Source organism: Garra rufa, chromosome 5 (assembly GCF_049309525.1).
Source record: "Garra rufa chromosome 5, GarRuf1.0, whole genome shotgun sequence".
NCBI classification, from domain to species: domain Eukaryota; kingdom Metazoa; phylum Chordata; class Actinopteri; order Cypriniformes; family Cyprinidae; genus Garra; species Garra rufa.
In genome coordinates, this window is record NC_133365.1 from 27,873,611 (window position 1) to 27,896,419 (window position 22,809).

The following is a 22,809-nucleotide window of genomic DNA, read 5'->3' on the forward strand; positions in this document are numbered from 1 at the left end:
AGATATGTGTGGAAGCAGCGTAATATACAGTGGCGGCTGGTCAATAGGGGGAGCTAGGGCACCGGGCCATCAAGTTAGCCAAGGAAGAAGACTACTTCAACATGTTAAAAATATGTTTAATACAAATTGCAAAATTATCACAAAATTTCATAATTTAGTCATACTATTCGACTGGTAGTCATGTTAGCACTTATTAAACAAAAAAAAAATCAAAACCAAAACTGTTTTATTGTTTGTTTGTGTGTGCGGGGCGCCGTCCCAATGGGTGTTTACCAAGCAGCAACCTCCCACTCTCTCTATTGAAACCAACATGGAAGTGGCTTAAACTGCAATTCATCGACTGGCCGCTGGAGACTGGCTGCAAAAGGGAGTCAATCACATAGACGCTCCATGTTAAAATGCCTAACTTTACAGCAGAAAAAAAAAATGTTTACAGCCTGGTCCAAAAAGTGGCTTTGGTCTATATAGCTAATTTCGCTCTTCATGTCAACTGTGAGGGGGGTGATTTTTTTTATAACTCATCCGTTTAAGTTATTTTAAGTCTTAAAGTTCTGCATAATTAAGGGCGTGGCCACTTGAGTGACATGCAGATTGCCGATGTTGTCACCACTGTCGCACTAGGCGAGCGTGGTTTCAGCAACCAGCTCCACCCACGTCCCGCCTCTTTGCCCATTTTCGATTATCCGAGTGTGACGCGCGATGACGCGATTCCAAGATGGCGACGGCCAAATCCCACCCACTATGAGCTTCAAAATTGCTCTTCAGAAACCTACAGGTGACGTCACGGACACTACGTCCATATTTTTTACAGTCTATGGTGTCTACTAGGTCTGTATTTTTGAAACGCACATGACTTGAGGGTGAGCTCTAATTGGCTTGTTTCAGAATATCCTCGGGGTGCTGAGCACATAAGATCTTAGCCAATCAATATTGTTATATATTGTTATATATTTTGGACTCATGTGATTGGACCGTTCTCGGCTATCAAATATGCACAATATCTTTTCACAGATGAAAGTAAATTCGATTTTATCTTTTAAAAAAACCTTTCACAAGCCGTTCAAATGAAAAAAAAAATTATAAAAATATGGATCATGGAGCTTGGATGGAGTTTACTCGCTAGATGCAATGATAGTCATGCCTTTTATCGTTTTCCCTGTTTGTTATTTTAAAGTCCTGTCACCGAAGCGTTGTGGGCAATGACACAGACTAGTAACTGAAACAATGCAGTTTAACTTGAGGTGATCGTCGGGGTCCAAGCACAATGGCTTGTGTAGATGATTCAGTTACACAATCGACATGTCTCTTTTCAAGTAAATTATGAGTCTTTAAGTAAGTATTATTGTATGCACAATATTAAATAGATAAATAATATAGTGTTACTTCTTTAAAGGGGCTATATGCAATTTTCTGAAATTTAAACTCGCGACTGACACCTGTGGCCAAAAAACGGAACTGCTCTTCCTTTCTGCTCGCTCTCGCAGCGCGCGCTCGTACGTGCACACTTCACAAGTCATCCGCTGCAAAGAAGTCAACATTATGTTTACAGAGGTAAGAACAGTCAAATACATATATTGTTTGAGAAACTAAGTTTGTTTGCAATATATATGACACAACAAAATGCACAGTAGTGCTTCGGAGTTATATAGTAATAGTGTTTGTATATTTCAGTGTTTGTTTAGAATAGTGTGAGTGTTTTATAAATCGTAACATAAAATGAAGATAACGTGTCACAAAATGACACAGATCTAAGCTCCCTCCAAGGCTCAAATGCGAAGCCGATGTTCACTCTAGTCCTTGCTCGGCGCCGGTCGCTCTCAATCTTCGATCTTTTTCGGGCACTTGTCAGGGGTTTAACTTTTTTAGTCTTCTGTGGAGTTACTGTTTTTGTGTCAGAGTTGTCCTGGGTCTCTTCTGTGTATTCGCACAATCCATTGCACTGCTTGCGAGTGTAGGCTAATTGCTGACTAGCGGTGGGGGCAGAGTGATCTGAAACGTTTAACATGAACGCGCTTGACGTCACATCCGCTGACAGCGCTCGAAAAATCCGACCCGACAGAAAATAGGAAAAATAGGATACAGGCTTATAGGTGCACCCACTGTGAGCTGACAAGGTGTCCGTATGCTCATCAGGAGATGTTTGAGTCATAAATGGTCAAATAAAAAGGCTATTATGTTTATTTTGGGGAAAAAGTTGCATTTAGCCCCTTTAATTGGACATTAATTTGACCCCCGCCAACAGCCGCCACTGGTAATATACAGTAAATAAATTTACAAATCCACTGCTCTTTAGTCTCCTCTGAGTCTGGGACTCTAAATAATGTTCTGTGCTTGTCTGTGCAGCCAAAAACAGAACAGTTAGCATGCTTTGTTTAAACTTTTACCATGGCATTAGAACTGGTATACCGTTTTTGCTTGAGAAAACAAAATGACGGCACCATGGGTGGAAACGCGCTGATTAAGGGGCATATTATTATAATAAGATCCCCTTTCTACGTTACGGCGGAGCGAAATCTGAGCGGCTTGTTTTTTCACATGCTTGCAGAGAAAGGCTTACCAAAAAAAAAATTTACTGGGTTGTTCTTTTTCCCGTTTTCCGGGTTGGTAGATGCACCGGGGACCCGATTATAGCACTTAAAAACAGAAAAAGTCTGGTTTTCATGATATGTCACCTTTAAATTTTGGAAAGACTAATTGTGGGAGTTATTTTCATGTCCCACACAGGCCACACAAAGAAAGAGAGATAGAGAAGATGTCTGCGAAATATGTCTGTGTGCTGTTCATCTCTGCAGGTTGGTGGCTTCATGGAATATCAAAAGATAAAGATCCATCAGTACCTGTTACATCTTAACTGGCCAGTTTATAACTTCTTTATGTTCTTTATGTAGGGGTGATCAGTATGGTGGCATTTTGGATAATGAGGTGCGAATGTTTATAGTCCTTTAAAAAAAATATATTAATTATTAGTCTAGTAAAAATTCTTAATTGTTACTGGGATTTTTAATATATATCTCTAGGTTTCAAGGATCTGCGATTAGAATGAAGTCGTCCATAAATTCATTCACAATCAACTCAGATGCAGCTCAAGCAAAGACGACAACATTAGCATTCGATGTGACAGACGGTGTGTTGAACACAAAGAAGGCACAAATAATCACAAACATTCCTGGAACTGCATCAGTAAATAGGATATCTGGATCATCTGTGGTATCAAGAGCATCATCCGTTGCTACTGCTGTACCCTCTCTGCAAACAACAGCTGAGACAGCAGTAGCAAGTGCAGCTGGGGAAACAATCTTCTCAACTAAGACTATAGAGCAAGTTAAGATACACACTTTACCTGGAACAAAAAAGGCCGAAACACAAGAAACAGCAGAAACAACTCCAGGTGAAACAGTCACCACATGCACACAAATAGAAGAAAGCACCAATGTGGAAACATTGACAAATACAGTTCAAAACACAGCTGAACTTGAGCGAATAACTGATAGTGATGTCATACAAACACATAAAAGTGAAACAGGTGTGACAATATTTGAGAAACCAGCAGAAATAAGCATCATACCAAAACAAGAATCAGGGACAGCCACAGCTGATATCAGGAGTGCAACTCCAATACCACAACCAGTGACAGACAGAGCAACACATTTCATTACCAGTAAAATGAAAACTTTAAAAATCATGCCTGAAAATAAAGCAACAACCAAACCTAGACCTGACATTACATTCAGGACAGCAGCGGTTATGACTGAAACAAAAGTAGATTTAACTGAAGGAAAACCAGCACCAAGCACCTTCATAAAAAGACTAAAAACAGCAGAGACAGAGCCATCTAAAGTTGAAACAAGTGAAGAAAACACAGCTAAACCACAAAAATCTCAAGCTATAAAAACTTCAAATGGTCCCACAATAAATCTTCTAACTATGATTCAAACTGCCACTGGAAAACAAGCGAAAACAGTAGGAAATCAATTAAGTACAGCTGGTACAGGCAAAACAACAAAATCAAATGTATTAAAGACAATTAAATCCACCAGAAAAGATTTAAACACAATTTCACCAAAGAGACAGACTGCTGACAAGTCGACAACTCGGTCACACAAGACTTTATCCCCATGTAGAGGTAACTGTCAAACCAAATCTACCACTACGAATACCACAAGCAGGCAAGGTCCGGTACAGAAGCCCCTGTCCTCTGATAAAACCTTTTATTCTGCCATCACTATGGGCAGCATCCTAGTGATATGTGGCATTCTAGCACTTGTTGTGTTTATAAAGGATTTTATTCTGCCCAAATAAGAGGCTCAGCATATTCAGATGTTGGTTAATTGTATCATGACTTAAAACTGAGTATTTGATTTAAAATGTAAATAAACCTTTAAATTAATAAATGACTGATCCATTAAGATGAATTCAAATCATGAGTGCTGACTTTTTTTCAGTATAAGATCTGTCCACACAATATAAATCAATGGTAATCAAAACTATTTCATTACCAACATTCCTCAAAATAAAAGAGATACATTTATTTAGTTTAATGCAGTGGCGTTAAATGATATAGGTTAATGTGGGCTTTTCTGAGGTAAATCACATTAAATGACTATTCACAAGCTCTTTTGCTGACAGTATAAATGCTTGGAAGTAATATTTAACGTTTTTAAGTCTATTCATTATTTGTAGTGTGCCAGCCACCCAATATTTTGGAGGAGCTTTTTGTTCATAAACTGTATGTAAATCACATTAAAATAATAAATACAGAAATTGTTTGTTTTATCCTTTGTTTATGTCACAATTATAAACAATCTATAGTTAATTGAAAGTTTAAAGAGTAAAGAGTAGAAGAATAAACTTTTAATAAAAATTAACCTGACTGAGAACCCACATAGGCCTATTCTTATAGCTAAATATGATTCCCTTATAACACGAGGTATGCAGGTGTTCTTGGTATTTATTTATGTTGGTGTTTATGGCCTAACATGTCAGCAGTTAACGGTAAGTCATTTAAATTTCGTATAGATTAAAAAAGTAAACTAAAAAATCGGCCTTCCGAGACGACTGAATATGACGTCATAAAGCGATCTGGAAAAAAAGCGTTCTAAAAGACTCTTTAGTACAGAGTTAAAGTTCAGCGGATGGTGTACCTGTTTCCCTCGCGGCATTATTGCGATTCCGTGGTACTTCACCTCCTAACCGGTACGAGTTGGCACTCAGCTTCAAGTGCAGACCCCCTGTGGTATGTAAAAGCACGTACATTCGGTATAGTTGCCCCCCCTGCCGGGCTGCAGTGGTCTGTAGGTGTGCAGGGGGGTCGGGTAGAGTCGTAAATGACCGGTGTGGTGTAGTGTGTTGTGTGTAGTGGGGGGTGTGACACGGTGATTGACAAAAGGAGGGCTGGGTGGTATTCTTTCTAACCAAATAAGCTTTTATGGTTTATAGCAACCCCACCCGACCCCGCCCTTCATTAGTAATGGTTGTTAATCACTGTTAACACCTGCTATAAACCATATTTATGAGTAGATAGAAATCAAATACATATTTAAAGTTATGAAGAAAATAAATTACCAAAGAGTCCAAAATACATTAAATGATGTTCAGTGGAGTGCAATAAACTCAGAGCTGAAACGGAATGATTATTGTGGTGCTGTTGTCTTGATTTACACACTTTAAACTTATAATTCAAACCCAGCTAGATCACAACAACTTAATAAAAAGGAATGTCTCATGTAATTGATCAACCAGTGTTTGAAAATCGTCAATGCTTGTAAATAGCATAACACTCACAACAAAGCCAACATCCACAGAAGTAAGCCTATGAGTGAGACTTCCGGTTCATTATCTGCTATAGGGAAATAACGAGAAGAATAACAATGTGTCGTAAACAGTAAAGCTGTTTGCAATACAAACCAGTATGCTCATAATTAAGATAATACATTAAACAATATAGTATGACACACCAATTTGCAATATCAAGCACCAAAATGCTCTGTTTTGTACAGATAAAAATAGCTGGACACGGATGAGACCGGAAGCCTGACCTATAGAATTTACAAATGGCCATGCCTACTCTTACGGGAAAAATAAGGTGGATATAATGTGCATAAGGCAAATATAAGGTGGATTTTCATAAACCACCACAGGCCTTTTGGAGTAGAAAAGACGGAAAAAAAGTAAAAAATAAAAATAAAAACTACTCCTTGGTGTTTAATTTAAGGTTTTGTGTAGCCTATTCTCAATGGAAACAATGCCCACTTTCGATAAAAGAAAAAGAAACTGTACAAGAAACAAAAAGATACAAATTGTATAACTTTGTGTTTGTTTTCTACAATTTCCTTGCTAAAAAAAAAACATCTAAAACCAGCCTACTCTTGCTTTTAAACTTGTTTAAATTTGAGTAGACTTAAACGGCTTAAGAAAGAAAAAAATTCAACCACAATAATCATGATCATTAGTGACCAGTCGTAAGTAGCACAGGTATGTCTGTAGCAATAGCCAACAATACATTGTATAAGTCAAAATTATTGATTTTTCTTTTATGCCAAAAATCATTAGGATATTAAGCAAAGATCATGTTCCATGAAGATATGCTGTAAATTTCCTACCGTAAATATATAAAAAAATATTAGTAATATGCCCTGCTAAGAACTTGATTCTTTTTTGCACCCTCAGATTCCAGATTTTTAAATAGTTGTATCTCGGCCAAATCATCCTAAAAAACCATACATCGATGGAAAGTTTATTTATTCAGCTTTTAGATTATGTGCAACAAAAAAAAAGTTCGAGGGTCACAATTGTGAAAACTGGCTACCTGTTGTAAACTAAATTCAATCTGCGAAGATGCTACGCCCCCGGGAAGTCCTCTGATTGGCGGAATGCCTTGTAACAGATTGGTCAGAGCCTGTGATTGGTCACTTGGGTTAAATCTTGGTAACGTTAGCGTTTTTTTGGTAGCGAGCTGAACTAATAATGCTTTTTTTGACCGCCACAATTTTACGACTTCCGGCTGCTATTATTGTTTGAAATATAACCAGATATTGTACGCCCGTAAATACAACAGAATGTAATAGAGTTTAATCACAATAGTCACGTGAGAAAATACATTACACGCCCCTGCACGCAGAACTCACATGGCCTCGTTGGCGCAGTAGGCAGCGCGTCAGTCTCATAATCTGAAGGTCGTGAGTTCGAGCCTCACACGGGGCAAAAGTTTTTAGTCATTACACGACGAGTACACACTCACATACACGTACCAGTGAAGACGTATTTTTGTTGGCTGCAACAGGTATGTAGTATGGGATGCAAATGAAGTCACTCACATAGTACCGAGTGTATTACACAGAAACTTCACGACCTTCATCTACAGACTTTTCAACTACAAACGCTTTGGTAATATGAAGCGTTATATGATTTATATATGACATGAAAAAAAAAACGGTTTGATGTAAGCGTTTTATGAACGTGAAAGGCGTCTTTATGGATGTGTTTGAATTAGAAAGAGCGCACACGATGTTATATTTGTGCTGCTCTACTGCCCCCTAGTGCCAAAAATAAACAAAACAAAAAAGATTGTTCTTTATTTTGCCACTAGGCTGAGGTAGAACACCACAGACTTTCTTTTAAATTTCAGTTTGGTACATGTTTATGTAGTCTATTTTGTCTCTCTCTCTACACAGGTTATTGACAGCCTGTAAACCAATCACATCATTCTGTAACAAATCCGAGAGCTGATCTGTAGGCTAGTAGCACTATTGCTATTACTATATCTGATTTTTTTCTTTTTCAAAAGTGCCTAAGCAGATGATAATACAGATGGTAGTTCATAAATGAATGAAAGTGTAATGATGCAATTTTTAAGCAGCTATTATAATTCAAAGTAAAATTAGACCTTTTTTGGATCAAGTGGTTGATATGATAAGTAGACCCAAAATTTTGTGTTCAATTAGGGATAATGTCTATAGAAAGATAACCAAGCTGACAAATATGGTTTCCCTCACTGTGAAGCTGCTGCTAAATTAAATCTTTGTGCTGTTTTCAGAGTATATAGTATATGTTTTCAGAGCCCAATCATAATTAATGAAATAAAAAGCCAAAATACATAAAGAAATTCAGTCAGCTGCACTCAGCATTGAGAGTTTGACTTCTTTTTTTATTTGTGTTTATTAATTTATCTTCATTTCTTTGGTAAATGCACTTGTGTAGTTATTAGGTCTTTTTTTCTGTGAAGCATAACCTCACAGTTCTGTCTCATTACAAAAGCAAAAGTTATTGACGAAACTGAAAACTTTTTTTCATTGTTTCAGTAGAATATTTTTTGCACAATTTAACGGTTTAGAAAACCAAATCATCACTGCCATCTTTGTCAATGACTAACTTCATATAAAAACGATAATGTGCTCAATGCAACCAAAGGAAGATGACAACGGTTGCATTATCAAATAAATGTACAAACAATGTACAAAGCAAATTAATAGAACAAAAAAAAACACTATCAATGGTGAACAACAAACAGACATCAATACAAACAAAGGAATATCACAAAAATCAAATGATCGTTGATATCAAACTGAACGAGGGCAGGAACCAAGAAAAAAATCACTTTAAAGTCTTAAAAAAGTAGGAAAAGAAAATTAAGAAACACAGAAATCGCACAATATTTAACAAAATGGTAAGCTATGATAAAACGTGCCGAGCAGCAACATAATTACAAAAAATGAATCCACTTAAGTTAGAAGACACATTTCATCCAATGACAATCCCTCATCCAACAACAAACACATTTTCAAAATGGGTGCAAATATGAATAGAAGTATACAATAAAAGCAACATTACAATGAAAGTTAATGATTAATTCCCGACATAAAAAAAAAGATTAACAGGAAATGAGAAAGTGAAACATGAAATGCTTGTTTGTGTGTTTATGTTTAAATGTTCATAATTGCAGTTATACTAGATTTGCTGATATGTATTAGTGGTGGCATATGAATATTTCTGTATGTACATGAGAGCAAGTGTGGGCTGTGTGGATGAGCCGCGGTGCTGTTATTGAGCCCTAGAGCGTATACACACGTTTGGTCGGCGTGCCGCTACAAATCCGAGTTTACAGTGACATTTGAATGAACCGAGGGTGTTAATACAGCGTGCATTCTTGCAGGGGCTCTGCCCTGTCCCTCGGGCCGCACACTCATCAATATCTACAGGAAGAAAGTGAGAAGGAGCATCAGAATATGTCTGTCCATACACTTACAGATGATGAAACATGACCTCAGTTTTTAAGAAAGATGATGAAGCGTGGGTGTGTTTGATGATTTGCATTCATACTCACCTATACAGCGTGTTCGCGAGTGGTCCAGTAAGAATCCAGTATTGCACTCGCACATCGTACCCAGATAGGACCGCACGCACCGTCCATTAGCACAGCTGCACTCGTCTGAGTCTTCCTCTGAACTGTCTCCCTCTGAATATGTGAGTGAAAGAACGAGTCATGAAAAACGGAGCTTTGAGTTTTTCTGTTTAGCTCAAAGTGAATAACACTGGCAAGGTCACCTGGGTTGTAATTGGAGAAAGCCGCCAGGAAGTCGCCCTCTCCATCAGACTCGGTCTCCAAATGCATCTCACACAACCTGTTAAAAAGCACTGAACACACAAGAAAAAAAAGTTGTTTGATATTTAATTTTATCACGGTACATCACAATTTCATTTGTTTATACCTTTTTTGATAATTATCAAAAACAAACATAATGTGACCCAGGACCACAAAACTAGTTTGTTAGGATAGGACAATATTTGGCTGAGATACAACTATTTGAAAATCTGGAATCTGAGGGTGCAGAAAAAAAAAATCTAAATCTTGAGGAAATCGCCTTTAAAGTCGTCCAAAAGAAGTTCTTAGTAATGCATATTAGTAATCAGAAATTACATTCTGATATATTAGTGCTGGGCAACAATTAATTGTGATTAATCGCATCCAAAATAAAAGTTTTTGTGTACACATAATATATTTGTGTGTATTGTGTATATTTATTTTGTATATATAAATACAAACATGCATGTATATATTTAAGGAAAATATGTTTATATACCAAATATATTTATATATAATATAAATTATATGAATATAAATATATACATGTAAAGATTTTCAAAATATATACAGTATGTGTGTGTGTGTTTATATAAACATAATAAATATACAAAGCACACACACACATATATAAACAAAAGCTTTTATTTTGGATGTGATTAATCGTGATTAATCGTTGCCCAGCACTAAAAAATATCTTAATGGAAAGTGATCTTTTCTTAATATCCTAATGATTTTTGCCATAAAGAAAAACATCGATAATTTTGACCCATATAATGTATTGTTGGCTATTGCTACAAATATACCTTTGCTACTTAAGACTGGTTTTGTGGTCCAAAGTCACAAATACTGTATATAGTAGAAAACCCATGAAAGATTTACGTTATTTAAAAAATCTACATTGTTTTATACATATTTTGGACTATTGGGGGCGCCATTATGTCAATGACGTAAAATGGTTATACTGGGTGAGCTACTGGCGCTACCTGTTGTTGTTTTAACTTGGAAAATAAAATACTGATACAGTGCCATATTGTGCGGCTTTTGGTTGTAATTTTCAGTTGAAGTCTTTACTGCTTTCCTAGTGATAAGAAGGGGAAAAAAGAATGGGAAGATGCCTGTGGACAAATAAAACTTTCTAAAGACCCACATCTTTGTTCTCTCCAGGTTAGCCCTGATGCCTTTGAGGCTTTTAGTCGACGGCAGAGACAAGAAATGCTAGATGCCATCCTGACAGGATGTAAACATGTTGACGCTTGTCATGAAGCCGCAACCACTGAAGGAGTGCAGTTTCTCAGTGCGCATTTCACTTAATATCCAGGGGTGTTTAGACTCCTTGTGGGAAAAAAATTCTGGTATGGAATTTGGTTTAAGCCTACACTTATATCAATTGCCACCTGTAAGCTTTTTCATTGACTGCAGTCATTGTATCAGCATTTTATTTTCCGAGTTGTGTTGTGGTAAAAATAGCAACAGACAGAGGCAGTAGCTTACCAACTGTAACCATTTCACGCCATCAAAATAATGGCGCCCCCCCCATAGTCCAAAATATGCATAAAACGATAAGGATTTTTTAAATAACATAAATCTTTTATGGGTTTTCTGTTACATATTTCAGTAAACGACACCATTTATGTTATATTAAGCCATTTGAGTCTTAAAGGGATAGTTTACCCAAAAATTCAAATGAGCCCATTATTTACACCCTCCAGGTATCCTGACTTCCTTCTTTCAGACAAATACAATCTGAGTTATATTAAAAATTATCCTGGCTCTCCCAAGCACTATCATGGCAATGGGCGGTTGTTTCTCTTCATCAGTCCAAAAGAAGTCCAATAAAGTGCATCCATAATAAAAAAACGTGTCTCACATGGCTATGGGGGTGAATAAAGGCTTACTGTAGTGAATCGATGCGTTTTTGTAAGAAAAATATTCATATTTAAAACGTAATGTTCACTTTAATCTAGCTTGCACCAACTAGTGTACACGGAAGTAGCTCTGGGCGGATGACGTTGGCATTGCACACATGTGAAGTCTTGTGAAAACTTTCTGACTTCAGGAAAGGAAAACCAGCCCGCCTTTGTTTTGTATCGAAATCCACAGACATTTTTCTTTACAAATCCTTATTTTGTACTTCTAATTTGTGACCATTGTTTTGGTTTAGTTTCTCCATGCCGCATTCGCATTTGTCACTTCTCACCGGGGCATGCGCAACATTGACATCATTCTCATTTGTCTTCCGCTTCTGTTTACAACCTGTTGGTGTAAGCTAGATTAAAGTGATTATTAAGTTTAGAATGTGGATATTTTTCACACAAAAACGCACTGATTCACTACAGGAGGCCTTTATTCAGCCCCGGAGCCGTGTGAGGCACTTTTTATTATGGATGGATGCGCTTTATTGGACTTGTTTTGGACTGTTGAAGAGAAACACCAGCCCATTGCCATGATAGAGCTTGAGAGCCAGGATCATTTTAATATAACTCAAATTGGATTTGTCTGAAAGGAAGTCATATACACCTAGGATGCCTGGAGGATGAGTAAATAATGAGCTCATTTTTATTTTTGGGCGAACTAACACTTTAATACCCAGGGTTCCCTAGGTATTTTAAAGTGTAAGAATATTTTACAATTTTACTGTTTTTACTGTGTTTGTGATGAAATAAATGCAGCCTTCTAAGCGCAGCCTTTTTTGCAATACCTGAATTTCTATTAGGACAGGTCCGGCACTCCGGTCCCCAGCCTCGTCCGTAGTGACAGCAGCACTCAGAGTATGTCACGGTTATGTCATTTTGTGGCATAGTGCACATAAGATCCTCATCAACCTCCTGGAAACATATGTCCTTATGTGCTGCAGTGCGGTCTGAGAAGGACAGAGATAAGGAGATGATGGAGGACATGAAAAAATAAACATACAAAGGGATAGAAGAAGAAAGAAATGGAAAAGTAGGTGGAAACAAGGCAACTTCAACTCTACCGCTATCTTTAATGGTCTATGCTCAGCAGTCATGTGGTGAACCGAGGCTCAGAGAAATAACTTGTGGACTGCCAAAACACTGTTTCCACTAATCACAAGTCTGCATGCTGATTACTTGTGATACCCACCATCATAGACGCATTGCTTGAGGGCTGCACTGAAGGTGTGTGGCTGCTTGCAAATGCAGTGGAAGGAGCCGGGAGTGTTGACACATCTCCCGTTCCTACAGTAGGAGGGATCCTCACACTCATTCACATCTGAAAGGTGCACCACAGACACACCCGTTACTAAAGAGATATACAGAGAGAAGGACAGATAGAGAGAAAAAAGCAGGAGGGAGGAAGACAAGGAGAGAGATATCAGAAGCACACAGTCTTGGGTGAGAACTTCAATAAATGCCTGGAGTTATTTCATCTTTACTATTTCAGAAAGAGCAGCTGAATTTGAAACACATTTTCTGCCATGATAAAACGCATTCTGTACATCGCATTATAAAAGCGCATGCCATTTTTTTATTATGACTGTGATGTTCCTGTAAAACTATACTCACCCGCCTGCTCCTCAGGTGTGACACAGCTGTTGCGGTCGGTTGCCAAAATCCAGGGAGGAGTGCAGATGCAATAATACGAATCTTGGGTGTTTACACAGCGGCCATTTTTGCAATTAGCAGGGTCCTGACATTCATCCACACCTGAAGCAAAAAATATTAACATTATAACGTTATAATTTATATTGCATTTATATTTGATTTTTTAACTAAAGCTAAAATGCATTGACAAAGATTTGTGGTCTCTTTTGCTCACCAAGGCTTATTACATTTTTTACATATCACATTTATACAAAAAAAATTGACCCTTCGCAAAGAGCTTGATTGACAGGCGATCTGACCAATCATAACGCTGAATCTGCCATTTTGTACAACAAACAAACCACAAGAGAGTAGATTAACTTTGGTGCACTAAAACTTGAAATATGCGGTTAATATTAAATAAATTCTGATGTTCATTCATGTTAATTTTGTGCTTTAAGTAAATATACACTGCCCTCCAAAAGTTTGGAAACACCCCTGGCAAAGTGTGGTTTTGGACAATATCAGCATAGTGTGAATCATCTTTGGGCAATCCTTCAGGAGGGTTGGAGTAATATATCAAGTCAATGTTTGAACAGCTCGGATGCCTAGATTATGCAGATCTGTAATAGCTGCTAATGTTTTTTTTTTTCTATGTATAAACTGATTCATGCCAATATTGTCCAAAACCCCACTTTTCTAGGGCGTTTCCAAACTTGGAGGGCAGTGTATAAGGATGATGGGTTGAACTGAGGCACTACAGTGATCTACCACAACACAACCATAGCAACAGTAATTAAGGGGGCGGGTTTTTGCGAAGGATCAGTGGTGAAATGTTAATAATAATAAATGTTTAAAATAACTGTTCTCTTTTTTAAGATATTTTAAAATGTAATTTATTCCATTGCTGCCATTACTCCAGTTTTCAGTGTCACATGATCCTTCAGATATAATTCTAACATGCTTATTTGATGCTCAAGAAACATTTCTTATTATGTAAACAATTATGTTGTTTGACATTTTTTTGTGAAAACCGTGATACACTTTTTCAGGATTCTTTGATAAATCGAAATGTCAAAAGAACAGCATTTATTTAAAACAGAATTATTTAGTAACATTATAAATTTTCCTTTTGTCACTTTTATAAATAGTTTGTTTAAACTGTACTGACTTTAAACGAGTGAACGGTAGTGTATACAGTCAAGCCCAAAATTATTCATACCCCTGGCAAATTCTGACTTAAAGTTACTTTTATTCAACCAGCAAGTTTTTTTTTGTTTTTTTTTTTTTAGCAGAAATGACACCGGCTTCTCCCAAAAGATAATAAGACGATGTACAAGAGGCATCGTTGTGGAAAAAATATTTCTCAGCTTTTATTAACATTTGAACAAAAAGTGGCATGTCCAAAATTATTAATTTTTAATATTCAGTTATTCAGCATTGAAGGCTTTTCCTTTTTTATGCCAAATGAAGGCTACATCATTGTGGCCAAACAATTACATTTTTGTTTCATCTGACCATAAAACAGAAGACCAGAAGTCTTCTTCTTTGTCCAGATGAGCATTTGCAAAGGCCAAGCGGGCTTTTGTGTGCCTTATCTGGAGAAGTGGTGTCCTCCTTGGTCTGCATTCATGGAACCCAGCGATGTGCAATGTCCGTTGGACTGTCCGCCTTGAGATGTTGCCACCAGCAGAGCCCAGATTCATCAGGATGGCCTTGGTGGTGATCCTTGGATTCTTTTTTACCTCTCTCACTATCCTCCTGGCCAGCACAGGTGTCACTTTTAGCTTTCGACCACGCCACTGTGATTTTTCACAGTGCGGAAGGTCTTGTATTTTTAAATAATACTTTGCACTGTAGCTACTGGAACTTCAAAACATTTCGATATGGTCTTATAGCCCTTTCCTGACTTGTGAGCAGCCATAATGCGCAGCCACAGGTCCTCAGTGAGCTCCTTTGTCTTAGCCATGACTGTCCACAAACCAACAGCAGAGAGCTTCTGTTTTTCACCTGTTGAGTTGATTAAAACAGCTGTTCCCAATGAGTCAGGGTAATTAGGATGCTTTAGAACAGCTTGGACTATTTGGAATGGTATAGAACTTTGGATTTTCCCATAAGGTGCGTTCCGATCGACAGGGTCCCTACGCAGTGTTCACTGCTCCCTACTCCCTTAGCACGGTATATCTGTTGAAGTGGACTTCGCTGACAATAATCGCTCATTTGGAATACCCTGGAACGTCATCAAAGCAAATCAACGGCAGGGTCACGCAGATTATGATTTAACGTAAATAAATATTGTAATTTATTTTACTTTAAAATTTAAATACATATAAAATACATATAAACGCATGTATCTAAAAAATATAGTCCAAATGTATATGTTTAGAGCGTTAACAGATTAACAGATTTTTGTGGTCTTATCTCACGCACTTTTTTCCCCCACACAGCCTATATTTAACTATCCTGTGATAACATTAAATAAAACAAGACAGATCTTCACCTCGCCAGTTTTACTTTCATTCATAAAATACAATATGCAAATGTAACATGAATCGCCATAACCATTCATAAACATTTTAATTTGTATAATAATAACAACATTTATTGCAACTGCTCCACTTCAGAGCCTTTAAAAAAACTTCAACGCCTCTGCTCCATCATTACTTCTAACTAGTGACGCGGTGCGCAATGACAGTTGGGTAGTTTTCCCCGTCCACTTCCTGTGAAGTGAAGTACCGATGTTCCCTTATTCCCTATGCCGTTCGCAGTGCCCTTCGAAATGAACATGTTCGCTCCCTTCGATTTGGAATCTCACTTAAGATGGCGGAATACCCTGTAAAGTCCACTTCGCAGTCCACTTACGGTCGAATGGAACGCACCTATAGACTGTGACAGTTTGCAAAGGGTATGAATAATTTTGGACATGCCATTTTTTTCAAATGTAAATAAAAGCTGAGAAATATTTTTTTCCACAATGATGCCTCTTGTACATCAACTTATTATCTTTTAAAGAAGCCTGTGTCATTTCCGGTCAAAAAAAAGTAACTTTAAGTCAAAATTTGCCAGGGGTATGAATAATTTCAGGCTTGACTGTAAATATTATTTATTATATTTGAATACAAAAATTAAATGATATAAAATAGTACTGTGTAAATATTGTAATTATTATATTTAATATATTTAATGTGAAACATAAGTATAAAATATACAGTCAAACCAAAAATTATTCGGACCCTAAAAATAATTGTTGATATTTTTAATAATTGAATATATTTTTACTAGTTGGTGCAGGACACTAGAGTTAATTTATATGAGTGATGATAGAAAAAAATAATTAAGTAAAAAAACTGAAACAAATAATTAAGTAAACTGTGATAATTAAGCAAACTGTAACATAAAAATTCTTCATACAGTGGACTCCCAGTAAAATTTATAAAAATTTGGGACCAAAAATTTTTCAGACACTTCGACATGACCATGTTTTGCTTAACTGTTTTTTCTTTAATTGCTAATGCGACCTTTTTACACCACATACTGGACAAAATTAAGCATTGCTTGGTAATTGATCAACAAAGTATTGATAGTTGTGTAAATATTGTCATACTAACAGTTGTCTGAATTTTTGGTTGATTGTAATTCATTACATACCTATCATTCAAAGTTACCTGACATTATCAAGATGAATTTGTTCTGAGCAATGTTGATGGTGTCTTAATAAATTTTGGTTTGAATTGTATTAACTTTACTAATTACTAATTACTTTAATTACTAATTAGTAATTTTTGTGTTTGGCTTCATCATTCACATTCAATTCTTCCTATGTAACATCCAAATCAGTCAAATCATGTAACGTTATGTGACTGACGTAATATAAAGTCTCCTGCCTTTTAGCTTTTTTATAAACACATTGACAGGGGCCACCTGACAAAGTTTTGTTTAGGGCCCTTGAAGCTTAGGACCGCCACTGAGGACGGATGACTGAAACATTTGTGAACCACTTGAGAAGAAAAGTTAAAAGGTACGTAAAACTACCAAATTAATCAAAATCTAGTCAAACATAAGCAGATACATTATTTTTCTTTTTCTTTTGCACAGAAACATGCTGCTGTGTCACTACACAAACAGTTCCATGTGCCTCTGGGCCACAGCCTCGTTGGCGCAGTAGGCAGCGCGTCAGTCTCATAATCTGAAGGTCGTGAGTTCGAGCCTCACACGGGGCAGATGTTTTTCTTAAAAGGTGGCTTTACAACCAAGTGTGATACGCGTGATTAGAAACACATACCTGTAACTGTGGGAAAGACACACTTCTTGTTAAAAGCGTCAGGGACCCAGGGTGGGTTGCAGGTGCAGTAGAACGAGCCTCGAGTGTTCACACAATGACCATTGGTACACAGGGACTCGTCATGACATTCATCCACATCTACAGGGGAAATAAGAGAGAGAGAATACTGTCAAGGATTTTTACAATGCATTTGAGTTTGATGAATATGAAAGATGTAAGGTTTATTGATGTGTTAAGGTGTAAAATAGCGGTGCTGTACCTGTGTCATTCTACTGCTCCCTAGTGGCTGACACACAAAAAAACCTTCGTTCTGCCACTAGCGGGCAGTACAACAGCACAGAAAAACTTTGATTTTCAAAATCAGCATCACACTGGTTTTATGAAAATTGTCATTTAAATTATTTTAATAGCATGTTAATTATTTGAAAATTGCTTTAACTATTTTTGGTGCATTTTATAAAATAATCCAATGTAACAACAACTATTTGAACCATTGCAAAATTCTAAATTATACAGCCCCTAAAAGTGCATGACAAAAATAACTACACATAAGATTTACAATTATTATATAGTAGTTTACCAAAGAATTCATTCCTTTATTGTATTTCTAAACACATCATGGCATTGTACAAAATATTGTGCCTTTATACAGTACTGCTCTAAAGTTTGGGGCTAGTATATCAAATATTTTTGAAATAAATCTCACCCAGGCAGCATTTACACAAAAAAACAGTAATATTGTGAAATATTACTACAATTTAAATACCTCTTTTCTACTTTAATATATATTAAAATGTAATCTATCTCTGTGATGGCTAAGCTTAATTTTCAGGTGCTATTACTCTAGTCTTCAATGTCACATGATGCTTCAGAAATCAGTTCCAACATTACAATGTAACAATGAAAAAGTCTGTACTGTGTAGAAGCTTGTTTCTGCCTCTGAATAAAAATGTAAAAAAAAAAAGGTAATTGTGACTTAGTATCTCACAATTCTGACTTTTTTTCTGTTTTCACAGAAGTATGTGATACAAACTTGCAATTCTGAGAAATAAAGTCAGATTTGCGAGATATAAACTTACAATTCTAACTTTGTTCTCAGAATTTAATTTATATCTCGCAATTGTGACAATTGTCATTGTTCAGCTCTCGCAAAACTGACTTTTTTTCCTCAGAACTGCGAGTTTCTCACAATTCTAAGAAAAAAGACAGAATTTTGGGAAAAAAGACAGAATCGTGAGATATAAACTTACAACTGCGAGGAAAAAGTCTGAATTGTGAGATACAAACTCGCATTTGCGAGAAATAAACATACAATTCTGACTTTATTCTTGTGATTCTGGCTTTATTTCTCGCAATTCTGAGTTTATATCTCACAATTCTGAGAAAAAAAGTCAGAATTGTGAGAAAAAGGTCAGAATCGTGAGATACAAACTTGCTTTTGTGAGAAATAAACTGCAATTCTGACTTTATTTCTCGCAATTCTGACTTTATATCTCACATTTTTAAGAAAAAAGAAAGAATTTTGAGAAAAATGTCAGAATCGTTTGATACAAACTCGCATTAGCGAGAAATAAATGTACAATTCTGACTTTATTCTTGTGATTCTGACTTTGTCTCGCAATTCTAAGTTTATATCTCACATTTCTAAGAAAAAAAAAGTCAGAATTGCAAGAAAAAAAATCCGAATTAAGAGAAAGAGAGAATTGCGAGATGCAAACTCGCATTTGCCAGAAAAAACTTGCAATTCTGACTTTATTTCTCACAATTCTGAAAAAAAGTCAGAATCGTGAGATAAAAACTTGCTTTTGCGAGAAAAAACTTGCAATTCTGACTATTTGCAAATGCAAGTTGTATATCACAATTCTGACTTTTTCTCACAATTCTGTCTATTTTCTCAGAATTGTAAGATAAGAAGTCAGAATTGTGGAAAAAGTCAGAATTGTGATATACAACTTGCATTTTGCAAGAAAAAAACGTGCAATTCTGACTTTATTTCTCGCAATTCTGAGTTTATATCTCGCAATTCTGACTTCGTAACTTGCAATTGCAAGTTTATATCATGCAATTCTGAGAAAAAAGTCATAATTACAAGTTTATATCTTATAATTCTGAGAAACAAAGTAAAGAAAAAGTCAGAATTGCGATATACAAACTTGCATTTGCAAGAAAAAAACGTGCAATTCTGACTATTTCTCGCAATTCTGACTTCATAACTTGCAATTGCGAGTTTGTATCAAGCAATTCTGAAAAAAAAGTCATAATTGCAAATTTATATCTCATAATTCTGAGAAACAAAGTAAAGAAAAAAAGTCAGAATTGTGAGAAAAAGGTCAGAATCGTGAGATACAAACTTGCTTTTGTGAGAAATAAACTGCAATTCTGACTTTATTTCTCGCATTTCTGACTTTATATCTCACATTTTTAAGAAAAAAGAAAGAATTTTGAGAAAAAATGTCAGAATCGTTTGATACAAACTCGCATTAGCAAGAAATAAATGTACAATTCTGACTTTATTCTTGTGATTCTGACTTTGTCTCGCAATTCTAAGTTTATATCTCACATTTCTAAGAAAAAAAAGTCAGAATTGCAAGAAAAAAAATCCGAATTAAGAGAAAGAGAGAATTGCGAGATGCAAACTCGCATTTGCCAGAAAAAACTTGCAATCCTGACTTTATTTCTCACAATTCTGAAAAAAAGTCAGAATCGTGAGATAAAAACTTGCTTTTGCGAGAAAAAACTTGCAATTCTGACTATTTCTCACAATTCTGACTTCTTATCTTACAATTCTGAGAAAAAAGACAGAATTGTGAGAAAAAGTCAGAATTGTGATATACAACTTGCATTTGCAAGAAAAAAACGTGCAATTCTGACTTTATTTCTCGCAATTCTGAGTTTATATCTCGCAATTCTGACTTCGTAACTTGCAATTGCAAGTTTATATCATGCAATTCTGACTTCGTAACTTGCAATTGCAAGTTTATATCATGCAATTCTGAGAAAAAAGTCATAATTACAAGTTTATATCTTATAATTCTGAGAAACAAAGTAAAGAAAAAGTCAGAATTGCGATATACAAACTTGCATTTGCAAGAAAAAACGTGCAATTCTGACTTCATACAGTAACTTGCAATTGCGAGTTTGTATCACGCAATTCTGAAAAAAAAGTCATAATTGCAAATTTATATCTCATAATTCTGAGAAACAAAGTTAAGAAAAAAAGTCAGAATTGTAAGATAAAAAAATCACAATAACCTTTTTTTATTATTCAGTGGTGGAAATGGGCTTCTAAAGTACTGTCAGTCCTTACTTTAAAAAAAAAAAAAACTAAAACCAAACTAAACTTTCAAGCAGCAATGTAGATGTCCTTGTAAATGTGTATACGGACAGTAAAATGTGTGTTTTTGCGTTTGATTTTACCGATACATTCCAGTAGATTGCTGTCATAGTAAAATCCCTGTTGGCAGTAGCATTCAAAGCCAGGCTGAGTGTTCATACAGCGTCCCTCCTTACAGATCTCATTAGAGAACAAAACACACTCATCAATATCTGCAAAGAGAGCGTGAAAGAGAGGATTTAATTTATTATGTGAGGGAGTGTATGTTTGTCTGCTTGAATACACATTTGCATGCACATATACCTCTGTGCATAGGCAGTCCATATTCAATCTTTCCTTCCTCATGGTAAAATCCTCTGCCAACGGGACACAGAGAGACATACTCCACTGGAAAACAAAGACAAGATCAATCAAACACTGATGGACCAATTTACCTTTCATCCATTTATAAATAAATGTGACCCTGGACCACAAAACCAGTCTTAAGATTCCTATCATAACAAACCATACATCAATAGAAAGCTTATTTATTCAGCTTTCAGATGATGAATAAATCTCAATTTCAAAAAACTGACCCTGATTGGTTTTGCGGTCCAGGGTCACAAATGTATTCATCTGTAATCTAACCTGAGTGGTAGACGGGACAGGGGTAGATCTCACAGTGATCTCCCCATCCCACACCGATAGAGCAGCAGCACTCTTGCTTAGTAACATTTGTTGCCAGGACGCTATCACAGAACACAGTGTCATCCAGATTTAGGTAGCACTCCTTCTTATCATCCCGAATGACCTCAACCTCTATGTGGGGAAAAAACAGAAACAAATAAACCAAACTTTGTAGAAGGAACAAAACAGGAAATTCATGTGAGCAAACACACTAAACCAACTCTAACCTTCACAGCTGTGTTTGTCTTCAGACAGTCTGAAACCATCGTTGCACACGCACACATATCCACCCTGTCTGTTTTCACATACACCGTGAGGCTGACACAGACTCCTTTCCAAAGCACACTCATCTATGTCTGAGAGAGAAAATGTAAAAGAGTGAAAAAGAGGACCAAGACCAAGATGGGGAATTGGCTGATGTAAACAGTGAGAAATCCCATACCCTGGCACCGGCGCCCACTGACGAGTGTGTATCCTTTCTGGCACTCGCAGCGGTAAGAGCCCATCGTGTTAATACAGCGTCCTCGCTGACAATTGGAAGCTCGCTCACACTCGTTAATATCTAAAACATCAAAAACATTCTTACTGATTTACATGTAGTGAGCATTAGTGAATTGTTTTAGCTGTATTAGAAGGGCTACAAAAGGTATACACTTTCATTCAAAACTTTTTTTTTTCAACAAAATTAATCAGTTTATTGAGCGATGATGCTTTAAATTGATCAAAAGTGACAAAGACATTTATAATGGTAAAAACGATTTCTATTTCAAATAAATTCTGTGCTTTTAAACTTTCTATTCATCAAAGTATCCTGAAAATACAGTGCCTTGCGAAATTATTCATACTCCTTCATTTTTTCACATTTTGTTATTGTCAGGGTCCTACCCTGTTTGTTTTGTCTTTGCTTTTTGTCTATGCTTGTCTTTTGTGTGAGCACATGGCTTTGTTATTGTTTTTGTCAGTCATGTGCCTTTAGCCCCTCCTCCTTGTTTCTTTTATCACGCCCTCCTGTTAGCCCTTGTTAAGTCTAATCATTTTCACCTGTTCCTCGTCTGCTTTCTTCCCTATTTATAGTTCCTCTTGTCATCTTGTTTTTGCCGGTTCGTTGTCATTCTCACCCTCACTATTTCTGTCTCTGTGGATGTGGCTGAGTATATTCTTCCCTCTTGTTTGGTTGGTCTTGTTCCCTAGTCTTGTCCAGTCCCTGTCTAGTCTAATGTATTCTATGTTTTTGTCTTGCAACTTGTTCTTTTGAGATTTTCTTTATTTATTATTTTTCTTTGTATTTTAGTATGACCCTAGTCCTTCTAGTCTTGTTTTCTGTTTGCATTTTTTGATTTAAGAATTTTATGTGGTTAATTTAGTAACCTTTCCTCCCTGTTTTGTTACTTTTATTTTTATTTTG

At 36.3% G+C, this 22,809-nt stretch overlaps 1 protein-coding gene and 2 non-coding genes across 7 annotated transcripts in view; 2 read left to right on the forward strand and 1 right to left on the reverse strand.

Moving 5' to 3' along the window:
• Window positions 1–7,127: 7,127 nt before the first annotated feature.
• trnam-cau (transfer RNA methionine (anticodon CAU)) lies at window positions 7,128–7,200 on the forward strand. The gene has a single exon. It is a non-coding gene; the product is annotated as a tRNA-Met (tRNA).
• A 922-nt stretch (window positions 7,201–8,122) lies between these two features.
• Window positions 8,123–22,809, reverse strand: part of ltbp3 (latent transforming growth factor beta binding protein 3) — a 56,847-nt gene continuing 42,160 nt past the window's right edge. For 3 of the 5 annotated variants that reach the window (XM_073839725.1, XM_073839728.1, XM_073839724.1), the window contains 12 exons: window positions 21,847–21,966; window positions 21,632–21,760; window positions 21,366–21,536; window positions 21,042–21,125; window positions 20,822–20,950; window positions 17,405–17,542; window positions 13,105–13,245; window positions 12,683–12,841; window positions 12,279–12,440; window positions 9,541–9,630; window positions 9,320–9,451; window positions 8,123–9,188 (listed from right to left, as the gene is read on the reverse strand). In XM_073839725.1, the coding sequence (XP_073695826.1) occupies window positions 9,037–9,188; window positions 9,320–9,451; window positions 9,541–9,630; window positions 12,279–12,440; window positions 12,683–12,841; window positions 13,105–13,245; window positions 17,405–17,542; window positions 20,822–20,950; window positions 21,042–21,125; window positions 21,366–21,536; window positions 21,632–21,760; window positions 21,847–21,966 (1,607 nt within the window). In that variant the 3' untranslated portion in view covers window positions 8,123–9,036. The remainder of the gene's footprint in view (window positions 9,189–9,319; window positions 9,452–9,540; window positions 9,631–12,278; window positions 12,441–12,682; window positions 12,842–13,104; window positions 13,246–17,404; window positions 17,543–20,821; window positions 20,951–21,041; window positions 21,126–21,365; window positions 21,537–21,631; window positions 21,761–21,846; window positions 21,967–22,809) is intronic. The other 2 variants (XM_073839729.1, XM_073839727.1) reach the window with 1 other exon arrangement.
• On the forward strand, window positions 17,270–17,342 carry trnam-cau (transfer RNA methionine (anticodon CAU)). Its single transcript has one exon. It is a non-coding gene; the product is annotated as a tRNA-Met (tRNA).